At 36.9% G+C, this 11,847-nt stretch overlaps 1 protein-coding gene across 3 annotated transcripts in view; it reads left to right on the forward strand.

The window, feature by feature from the left end:
• PIAS1 (protein inhibitor of activated STAT 1) overlaps positions 1-10,980 on the forward strand; it is a 128,169-nt gene extending 117,189 nt beyond the window's left edge. For all 3 annotated transcript variants that reach the window (XM_055536818.1, XM_055536817.1, XM_055536816.1), the window contains exons 12-14: positions 4,181-4,323; positions 6,300-6,337; positions 6,956-10,980. In XM_055536818.1, the coding sequence (XP_055392793.1) occupies positions 4,181-4,323; positions 6,300-6,337; positions 6,956-7,249 (475 nt within the window). In that variant the 3' untranslated portion in view covers positions 7,250-10,980. The remainder of the gene's footprint in view (positions 1-4,180; positions 4,324-6,299; positions 6,338-6,955) is intronic.
• The last annotated feature ends 867 nt before the right edge of the window (positions 10,981-11,847 follow it).

Here is an 11,847-nt window from a genome sequence, read left to right on the forward strand (position 1 = left end):
CTTCTTCACTCTCCTCTTTCACTTTCATCATGAGGCTCTTTAGTTCTTCACTTTCTGCCATAAGGGTGGTGTCATCTGCATATCTGAGGCTATTGATATTTCTCCCGGCAATCTTGATTCCAGCTTATGCTACCTGCAGCCCAGCGTTTCTCTGCATATAAGTTAAATAAGTAGAGTGACAATATACAGCCTTGACATACTCCTTTTCCTATTTGGAACCAGTCGGTTGTTCCATGTCCAGTTCTAACTGTTGCTTCCTGACCTGCATACAGATTTCTCAAGAGGCAGGTCAGGTGGTCTGGTATTCCCATCTCTTTCAGAATTTTCCACAGTTTATTGTGATCCACACAGTCAAAGGCTTTGGCATAGTCAATAAAGCAGAAATAGATATTTTTCTGGAACTCTTGCTTTTCTTAAGGGGCTGGAATAATGCATTAAAGTGGTCACTTGGGTATGATATTCATCATACCAAAAGATGGTTCTAATACAGTGTTTCTCAAACTTGAGTATGCATCAGAATCACCTGAAGGGCTTATTAAAACACATTGTTCTCCTGTCCCCCCATGTCTGATTCAGGAATAGGAACAGAAAATGTTTAGGATTGAGCTTGGGTCTCCTGCATTGCAGGCAGATTTTTTTTTACCGTCTGAGCCTTAATGAGTTCTCAGGTGATCCTAATGCTGGTCATAGGATTTTAAATATTTACTCAAACTAAAAAGTGTATGCTGTGAAATTAACCCTAATTTGAGTGTGTTAAGCAGAAAGCAGAGAAGTGAAAGTGAAGTCGCTCAGTCGTGTCCGACTCTTTGCGACCCCAGAGAAGTATCAGGTAAATGCTTTAAACCTGCCTCAGAATGTGCAAGACTGGCAACAAAAGTTGTCCAAGACTTACGCTGCAGTACACAGAACTTTCTGTTTTGCAGGCTCATTTCCCATACTTCCATTAGTCTCACGTCAATAATAATGTACCTTGGTTATGCCTCAGTTCACTTCATGAAACATTATTATCTGCGTTATGTAAAACACCCTGTGCTAAACGTAAGTGGTAATACAGTGAGTTAGTACAGGCCCAACCTTAAAGAGTTTAACATTTTGAAGAGGATGGTAAAATAAGTAGCGGACCCTGTAGCCATGCTCTTAAAAGACTGTTAGTCTCTTGAGACACGTCGGAGATTCTCAGCAAAGGGCGTCTTGTGTTGCTGAGGCACAGTTGTAGCACACAAAAGGTGAATCTAGAATAGATGTGACCCCTTTTAGGTATGTGTCAGGAGAGTTATGTGGCGTGATGTAATTGAATAGGAGCTATTTAGAAAATATTCCAACAAACTAGTGCCTGAAGGAAGAATTTAAGTGAGAGGAGGAAAGTCTGCAGAAAGCATTGATACAGATTTCAAGGTTTAAGAGGGAAAGCTAACACCAGACCAAGAACAGGTACTTTGATGCTTGCAGTCAGATTATTTTCAGGCTTGATATTGTTTGATGAAATAAAAAGATCTTCTATTTAAGTATATTTGTAGTTACATGAAAGTTGAAGTTTCAACATTAAAAGAGTACAATTGTGATAAATGTAGCTCCTCTCTTGTTAGAGGACTTGGGCTATTTCAGGAATCTTTATAATACAACCAAACATGTTACACAGGTTGATGTTTCTCTAGAGTAGCTTATCTCATCATACAGATGGGAATAAAGATATTAAAAGCAGTATCATTATTCTAAATGAAATGGGTATTTAAACACTAATTCTACTTTATATTCTACTTTATAAACATTCACCTCTGCTGCAGCCTACCTTGACAGCTGTTATCCAACAAGCCTGACCTTGTTATTACACCAGCTTCTTTTTAAAATCTGGGGGTGTTGTGGGGAGTCAGATTACCAAAAGCAGCATAGTTAGAACAAATACCTGTTGAATTTTGATTCTAAGATTTTATTTTAGATTTTATATTTAATATATATACTTACGGGGCTTCCCTGGTGGCTAAGATGCCTACAGTGCAGGAGACCAGGGTTCAGTCCCTGGGTCAGAAGATCCCCTGGAGAAGGGAATGGCAGCCTACTCCAGTAGTCTTGCCTGGAGAATTCCATGGACAGAGGAGCCTGGTGGGCTAATTTATACTTAAATACATATTTTTAAATGGTGTGACTATACTATATTTAACATGTGCTCAGTTGCTCAGTCATATCCGACTCTTTGCGAATGCATGGACCGTAGCCCTCCAGTATGACCAAAAACACATTATTATTTTATTACGTTAAATGCCATTATAGCACTATTAAAATTTATTTCATAAATCTGGATGTATAAATATTTCGTGGATTAAGTACATCATTTTATATATATATATAAGTTCTACTCTTTCGGATATTGATAGTAGTCATATATATGTAAACATTTTTCCTTAAAGGAAATATTTTGAGTGTTTAGAAATCTAATATTTCTTCTTTGAATTTTTGCTGTGCTGTTTCTCCAAAAATAGCTTGTTTATTATGTCTGGGAAATTACATTAGATGCATTAACTACTTCTTGAGCTTCCCAGTGACTAATTGAACCCAGATAGAGTATTTGCAAATGCCAAACCTTTCTCTATTTTCAGATTTAAAAACAAGCAACCTGAAAGCTTATGATTTTTTTTTAGAAGGATAACACCATATTCAATACCAGTGACCATTTTTCAGTAATGACTAGCCTATAAATAGAAACCTAAACCCAACATATTGGATTTGTTATTGTGCAGTGTGAAGGTGGAAATCATTTTAGAATATTATCACAAAATTGGAAGATAAAAGAGCCAGCCAGGAAATAGAAAGAAGCAAACATTAGTAAATGTAAAATATTTTGCTGTCTTCAGCCACTGAGTGTTTGGTATTCCTCCAGAAATTTCCTTTGCTCTTTGGTATACCAAGATGTTTTTCAAAGACTAGCGTTTCAACTGCTTTTGTCTCTCTTGTAATCCTTTATAATCCCTTGAGTATTGTCAGAGGAAATAGCTAATGGAAAATGGTACTTTCCGTAGATGTAAGAAGTTTAATTAAGTTTCCATTAGACAAAACAATTTTATGAGGTGGATGAGAGTATATTTTATACTTCATATCCCATTCATAAAAACAAGGTAGCACATCATAACTAGAACACTGTTCCTGGAAACCCAGCCTTGCTTGGCATCTTTAGAGAGATTCTCTACCACTGAAATTGCATCTCCATACCCCCCAGCGCTTTACATGAACTTTTAAATGCAAAAGACAGCCTCTGTCTGTCTCTCTGTTTTCTGTAACATATCTGTTGCCTCTTACATGCTTGGGATAGCAATATGGCCCTTATGATTTCACACAGGACTATGAGAATCCTTTTTCATTTCAAAATCATTTTAATTCTGCCTTTTCTTTTTCCTTTATTACTGCCTCCTTTTTGCTTTTCATTAATTTTTGGTAAAGAAAAAAAGTATTTAACTACTCAGCTACTTAAACATTTCCCTCTATTCTCCCAGAATCCCTCTCTTTGTTCTTTTTTCTTTTTCCATTTATACTATCCTCCCTTTAAAAACGCTCCATCACCTGTTCATTTTGGAGGATCTCTACTCCTTGTCTTGCAGCCTTCGTTCATTCAGCAGACCTTTTATGCAAACAGCGTTCCTCGTGACTGTGCTGGGCATTAGGTATTCCAAGATAAAGAGTACCTAGTTTTTATTCTCATAAATCTTACAAGTCTGAGGGCCAGCTGTTAACTCTTCACTGCTCAGATTGCTTCTTCATTCCCCTAGTCTTGTTCGATGTGTTTTCTTTGCAAGGATTTACCTATTCTTTTTACTTGCCAACACCTTAGTACTTATTTTTTAAAGGTTTTAGAATTTTGTCTGCTGTACTTTTCACTTACATTTCATTGAAGTGGCTCAACTATGCCTTTGGCCTGCATTCTAAAAGTATAGATGATGTTCCAAAGACAGCATGTGATTTATGAATGTTGGATACCATTGCATCCATTTCTTTTCCTTATAGCCTCTGAAAGCTGCTAATAAGTATACAAATTATTTCCTAATGATCATGGTAATCTAAATTATATATTGCTTTGCTTTTGTTTTTATTTTCAGCACATAAACTGGGACTCATTGTGAGATTCTGCCCTTTTATTAAACTCAAGTTCAACTGACTCATGAAAATTTTGCAAACCGTTTTTTTCTTCTAGCATACTAAGTCTTCCACATCAAGCATCTCCAGTGTCCCGCACCCCAAGCCTCCCTGCTGTAGACACAAGCTATATTAACACATCCCTCATCCAAGACTACAGACATCCTTTCCACATGACACCCATGCCTTATGACTTACAAGGTGAGTTACCCATTCTTATGTGTTGTCATATAGCATTATAAATGCCTTTGATCTATATAGTCTTCTTCTGGGCAAGTTTAAGAAAGATTGAAAGATCAGGGATAGAGGAGGTTGGAATCTAGGAAGGTGGAGGAATATATTCTCTGGTCATAAATAAATACAGACTCTGTTTCCTGTTAGTGCCTTCGTCAGTAGCCAGTGTTTCCCTACCAGTGGTAAAAATAAAGGAATGATCTTTAGGTTTTTGTACTTCAGAGTAGTCTACAAGTGGCTTTTGAATAATTTCCAGTATGTTGCTTATGTTGCTTTGAATTTTTGTATTTATGAAAATTATTTTTTGCTCCCTGAATCTGGTTATAATGCAGCATACATTATGGGTAGCTATGTTGTATTATCTTTTAGACAATGCAGAATTGAAACATTGGAAAGTTTTAATTTTTGTTCTGGTGAACCCGGTGTCTTCTTTTAAAGTGATTTGAAATGTCATTATAATCATTTCTACAATGTATTTTGAGTTCATAATAGTCATTTATATTATCAAAAAGAATTACTGTTGTCATGTATCTTTATAATTTAATAATCTGTATATTAGCCATATAATCTAAGAACATTTTTTAAATTACAGAAAGCCATATTTTCTCATTGTAGAAAATATAATACAAAAGCACAAAATAGAAGTTTCTGTCCATCCCTTCTCTACAGTAAAATTCAGGGTCACTGGCAAGGATTTTTGGGAGCTGAGATATTTGAGTGACTTCTTAGTGAATGTTGTAAAAACCCTGTTTCAGCTCTGTCCAAGAGAACTTTCTGCAACTAGGGAGATGTAATCTGGCCAGTACAGTAGCTGCCAAGCTACATGTGGTTACTGAGCATTTAAATGTGGCTAGTGTGAGTAAAGAACAGGTTTTCGTTTTCTTTCATCTTAGTAAATTTAAATAGCCACAGTAGGTGGTTAGGAGCTACTTTGTTAGTCAGTGCAGCCCTGTTTCTCACTGCCCGTTGCCAAACTCACTGTCAAGAACCGAAGTTCTATACATTTTCAGATCTTTAAGGTATACTCTGTTCTAGTGTAGATGGTGGTAGTCGTGGTGGTTTAGTCACTAAGTCGGGTCCGAGTCTTGTGACCCCATGGACTATAGCCTGCCAGGCTCCTCTGTCCATGGGAGTTTCCAGGCAAGAAGAATGGAGTGGGATACCTGCCACACTTTGCAGGTATCCCCAAAGTGTTTGTGTTGTCATATTTTTATCTGCATCTGTGTGTTGCACTTTTCTTCAAGTTTAGATATCATAATGAGGGATTTTATTCATGTTGGTTTACTTGCTCTTCATCACATTACACACTGGGCAGTGTGGACAAGAATGTGAATTGGAAGGGGCCAGCTTACAGTGCCTGCCCTGCAGCCAGGGATGAGAGCTGGTCCTCCATGCCAGCAGACACTCCCTCGGATCTCTTCCCCTCTCGTGTCACTCTAGTCTCTGAGTTAGAATCCAGTACAGACAGTGGGAAGTGAATGAATTTGAGGAAGAAAATCTGTCTTACAACTTGCTTAACATCTTTTAACTTCAAACTTTCTCATCCGCAAAATGAGACCAAATATAATTGCATACCTCATGAGGTGCTTGTGTGGAGTAGGTTAGATTGAAAGGTAACTTCATGGGAGTCAGTGAGAGCATTTGGTGAAAAGTGCTGAGTCAGTTTAAGGGGTTGGTGTTTGGATTTGAATGGGGCAGCAGTGGCCCAAGTCCCATCGATGGCGTTGCCAGGAGTGCACACCATTGCTGAAACGTGGACTCCAGGCTTTGTAATCTAGAGATGGGAGGCATCTAAAACATTCAGCTCAACTCTTCCTGTTTAAATAAAATGCTAAATGAATTTAGAATTAGCTTTTAAGATATTGTCTTTATTTTTGTAGTGTTGGGGCATTTGGGAGGCTCTTTTTTTCCCCCCCCAACTAAAATAATTTTTTCTTCTGCAGGGTTAGATTTCTTTCCTTTCTTATCAGGAGACAATCAGGTATGTTATATGAAAAAAATATTGTTCTTTTAATTCTACATTAAAATACTTAAAAGTATAATATGTAGCCAAGAGAAAGAATATAAATTCCCTTAGAAAATTCAGAGTTGTTATACTCGTTATTCTTCAGGTTTTAAAATTTTAAATAAACGTCCCTTTGTTTCAACTGTGCCTGAATATTTTAAATACAGTGTCTGGTTCCCAGTATTGTTTTATAAAGAAACAGGGCAGTGGGTCATATTGACTGACAAATTTCTTGGCCAGATATCTCCAGAAGGGGAAGTAGCCTGTCCTCTTTCCTGCATATGCCTCTTCAGGAATAGCATTATGAGAATTGCTTGCAGTACAGATTAAAACAAAAAACAATATTTTGATCCCCGTCCCCAGTTTCAGATACAAAAATGTCTCAGTGATGTGCTAATAAAAATTAAAATAAAAAAGGTCAATGATGTGATCATTACATAACACAATTTGATTTTGCAAAATGTTTTACTGAATATTTCAGAAACACCAGGTACTTAGAATATGTTAAATTTAGGACTTTGTTCTGCTGAGAGAAGAGAGTGTATTAATTTATGACTATAATTAACTTTATTTTCTTTTTTTTCTCCTCCTCAGCACTATAACACCTCCCTCCTTGCTGCAGCAGCAGCAGCAGTTTCAGATGATCAAGACCTCTTACACTCGTCTCGGTTTTTTCCATATACCTCCTCACAGATGTTTCTCGATCAGTTAAGTGCAGGAGGCAGTACTTCTCTGCCAACCACCAACGGAAGCAGTAGTGGCAGTAACAGCAGCCTTGTATCCTCCAACAGCCTAAGAGAGAGCCATGGGCACACCGTCGCGAACAGGAGCAGCACGGACACGGCAGCCATCTTTGGCATCATACCAGACATTATCTCATTGGACTGATCCCCATGCCCCTGCTGCTCCCATCCCCACCCCAGATTAAAGGAACTTGGCAGAAAGAAGAGAACTTTGTGCTATGTTTTACCTTATTCTGTTTAGAAAAGTACACAAGCGTGGTTTTTTTCCTTTTTTTAGGGAAAAAATTAAAAGAAATGTACAGAGAACAAAACTATATTTTCAGTTTTACTTTTGTATATAAATCTAAGACTGCCTGTCTGAAAAAAAAAAAAAAAACCCTTGTAAAAAAAACAAAAAAAAAGGAAAGAAAAGAAAAAAAAGAAAAAGAAAAAAAAAGTACCCACAAACCACCTTCGGTTCATTTTTTCTGGATTCTGAAGATTTTTTTTTCATCGTTTGTCCTATGGTTTTGGTTTTATTTTACTTCAATGGCATTATTTTATTTGCAATAACAGAAAAGGAATTGCATGTATGAAGTTTTAAATTGTGGGCTTTTCTTTGTTGTGGGGAGGGGGCCGGGGGGGATAGTTTTAATTTCCATTTTCTAAAAATGACAGACTTGGATACTCTGTGTGTGCATACTTTATTCAGCCTTAAGTTATAAGTCTCATCTGTCGCTCTGCATTCCCTGTGTATTTTCAGGACATAGCTTGTAGGTGTGTGTGTTCAGTGTGTGTGTCTGTGTGTGTTTTTCTGTCATTGCTGTTCCTTCTCCCGAGTTTGCATTCAGTTGATAAACCAGTTGCCTGCTTCTTTCAAAGTGCTTTGAAGGTCTTGAATTCACATATGAGCATCTTTATCAACTGTCCCAATTGCATGTTCGCCATCACATATTCTCTCTCAATTGCTAGATGCCCCCTGAGAATATGTTTCAGAGATTGGAGTAAAGCTGTCTGGGTAAGGAGTAGGCTTAGTCTAGTTCTTTATTCTAAATTTGGATTGCCAGTATTATGTATTTAAACCAAGTCTGTGAACACCTGCTATGTTGGCCACAGGGTAACAAATTTTCCTGTAAGATCGTCATACCAAAGTAGGAAGTAAAAATAGCATAGAAAGCCCTGTTGGGTATCATGTGCAGCTGACAGAGGTAAGGCTACATCACCTCAAAAAAAGAAAGACAGACAGTCAATTATCCTTAAAAGTAAATTCTCTTCAGAAAATAGAGTGCACCATACACGTCCGTCTGTAGAAATCTATCATCTGATAAATAATTGAAATTCAAAATGGGCTTAATCCTTATTCATTTTCATTCTCTGGTTCTGACTGTACTTATTTTTAGCCTAGTAATCTTGTTTATTTTTTTTCTTCACTTTTTAAATACAAGCATGACATAGGAAAGTCAGATTTTTTTAAGAATTCATGGATTAGTCTGATCTATCCTTACTAATAATGGAACATGTAAATATATTGGAAACTGTTTTTCAGGAAATGAGTGAGGGTTGGAGGGAAGGAAAAAGTGATTCTACTTGTGTTCCAAAATCCTCGTCAGAGAAGGTATTAATGTTCTTCAGGTAATATCTGAAGGTGTCGAAAATATTTTTTATCTGATTGAAAGGTTTAGCAGATTTAACAGAAAAGCTAAAGAAGGGGCATAATGATTACCAGTTTTCCAAACTGGATTTTTATATCACAACTGTTAATATTCTCAGAGTTGTTCTCAGAGTTGATGAAGGACCACCTTTGTGTATAAAATTGTCATATTTTAAACCTTGCAGTGGTAACAAACTGACCTACTTTAATCCAGTTAGAATTCAAGATGGCTGTGTCTTCAATTGTATGATAAAATGAATGGCTTACATGGCTGTGTGGCATCTAAAAATACCTGTTTTTACAGCATCTCTCTGCCACCAAATTGTTGACTTGAATTTTGAAAAACAAGTTGGTATTGATATGTATATGTGTGTGTGTATATATGTATTTATAGACAAGTGTGTGTGAATAACAAGTGAGTTATATAGTCTTCCCTACGCATGTGTATTCCACACATACATGGCTGAGTTATAGTCACTAAACAACTTGCAATAAAAAAAAAATTCATTGTCAGTTAAAACAGGAAATAGTTAAGTTTTTTAATGAATCTGGTGTTATGGTGAGTAAACACTTTAGAACTCTCATTGCCATGTTAACTTAGGCTAATATCTAATAGTATTATAATTTGTGTCTAATTCAGATTGGGATAGAAATTACTTAAATTGTAGGGAGTTGCTTCTTATTTCACATTGTAATAGGAAATGTTTCTATTAATTCAGCTTCCTGAGATAAAATGAATAGTTTTGTTTTTTTCTTTTTTGTCGTCGTTAGTGGTCTCAGAATTCTGATCAATAACTTTGTGTATGATGCTGAATTACGAACTCTTTGAATGATCCAGTTGAAAACCCGTCCCTCTACTTTCTTCAGCCCGGTTTTGGAGAGAGTCATTTTCCCTCAGTGTCTTGCGTTATACCAATCTAAGGGAAGAACAGGTAACAGGGAGAAATAAATGTCCGTCTAGTAGTTTTGGTCATGTCTCCACAGGAGCAACCACCCGTTTAGTTGTCTTTTTATTTTAGTTCATTCCACTCGAAGCAGCTTGTTCCCTTCAGTTATTAACTCTCTCAAATGTTGCAGTAGTAGTAGCTATTACTCTGTTGGTCTCATGGCCGATGTTAATCAATCAGACTTTTATGATCCATAGTAATTATTAGTGGAGTAACGCACTGCATCTTTATCTTGTAAGTTTTTCTTTTTTAAAGCACAGTTGTTTCTTTTTTCCCTAGCCAACTATCATTACCTCCCCACCCAACCCCCTACCCCGGCACAATGCTAACACTGACATGCTGTCTGTGGACAAATGACGATTCTCAGAATCTTTAGTTGAGTTACCACCATCCCCCTTGCCTTGGTCACTCATAATAGGTGTGCATATGTTTGTGTTTCTGTACAGAACTGTGGGGGTGTGTGTATACGCACACACACCTTTAGTATAATAGCTGTTTGACTAGCAGGGTTGAAGTGGCTTTTAATTACTTTGTGGGCATTATTAAACACGTTTTTAAAACTATCTGGACCTTAACCATGCCACGCTTGGTTGACTAATTTATTTTGAGCATTAAAATTTTTCTACTCCTGTTAATTTAGACATTATCACAATTCTCTATTACTGACTTAGAAAAGATATACTTAAGCTTCTGAGAAATGTGATTTCTTGGCAGATATTTCTTTGAGTCAAATGTCTGAAGCTGAATGGAAATATATCCCAATTTTAAATTACTAATTGTAGAAAGAACATTGTTTTTAAACAATTTTAAACACATAAAACACTTCAAGATCTTTAGGACTTTAAAGCACATTTGAAATTATTTTAGTAAGATTTTAGTAAGAATTTTGTTTTTTCAATACATGTTGGATTCTGTTTTTTTAATTAAAAGAAAACACAAAGCTTAGATTTCAGAAAGAGGGAGGGAGACTAGCTGGTGGTTCCAGAGTGTGCTGCTGTTAACTGTTTAATTAACAAAGGGGAAAAATGTATATAAACAGATATAAAAGTTACCATAAATTCCATGAACTTAAATCTGTGATTCATTGCCTTAAAACTTTCTCTCTTAGAATTTCCATACCGCATGCCAAACCAGTAAAATGGCTTTTAAAAATGTATAGTAGACCAATGTCAGTTTGTATAAAAGTACCAAGTGAAAATATTTATTACATGCATTGGAAAAAAAAAATTGTTTACCTATTGAATGTTACCTGTTTATGTAGAGCTCTTTAGATGTAATAAAAGAAAAACCTTCAGTTAATTTGTCTTCTGTAAAGTACGCTGCTGGGTATACGAGGGGACAACCCCTAGGAGAAAAAGTGACGATGCTTTGTGCTTCCAGAGCCCCTTTGATGCAGAGATTTCAAAGCATGACAAGTAGTTCATTCTCTTGCAGCATGCTTTGAGGTAAGTCATGAATATACAGCTGTCATTCCCCTTTCTACTGAAATATGGCTAGCTTTGTAATGAACCACAGCATTGGTTTAGCTTTGTAATGAACCACAGCATAGTTTTAAATCTGTTTAATTAATTTGCAATTTGACTGTTAAGAGCACTGTGACCTTTTTTGCAAACCATACTTGGCACTAGGTAAACCAATTTCAGGAATGAGCATGAAGCCCAGGCATGGGATCCTTGTCAGAGCCTTATCTGGGGTATATTTTTAAATTAGAACACATCCCAGGATCTCTGAATCCTACCCACTGAACACCCTTAAAACACAGAGTCAGTAGACATGAGCCCCAGGTTCTAATGGCCAGTACACACCACTTAGGTGTCTCTGGCAAGTTATACTTCAGATGCCTGTTAGACAAATGAGATTCATAAAACTTGCCTGGAAGCCATATGAGTACCACCCAGTAGCGTATAAAGGCCAAGCTTTGAGGGACTGGACCCTCATTTACTATTCTAGCCCAGAACTTCCTTTTCCTGTTCATCTAAATCCCAGGTATCTACTATCTAATCCTTGGTATTCCAGGTTGGCTATGGAGGACTAACTTCGTCATGTCCATGAGGGGTTAACAGTTGATGTGGAGCTTGACCCTTGAGCCTTGCCTGAAAGTGAAATAGAGCAGTTCTTTGTGGTGTGCCAGCATCTAACCAGCCTCAGATGAATTTACCATGAAGG

Source organism: Bubalus kerabau, chromosome 10, assembly GCF_029407905.1.
Source record: "Bubalus kerabau isolate K-KA32 ecotype Philippines breed swamp buffalo chromosome 10, PCC_UOA_SB_1v2, whole genome shotgun sequence".
Taxonomy (NCBI): Eukaryota; Metazoa; Chordata; class Mammalia; order Artiodactyla; family Bovidae; genus Bubalus; species Bubalus kerabau.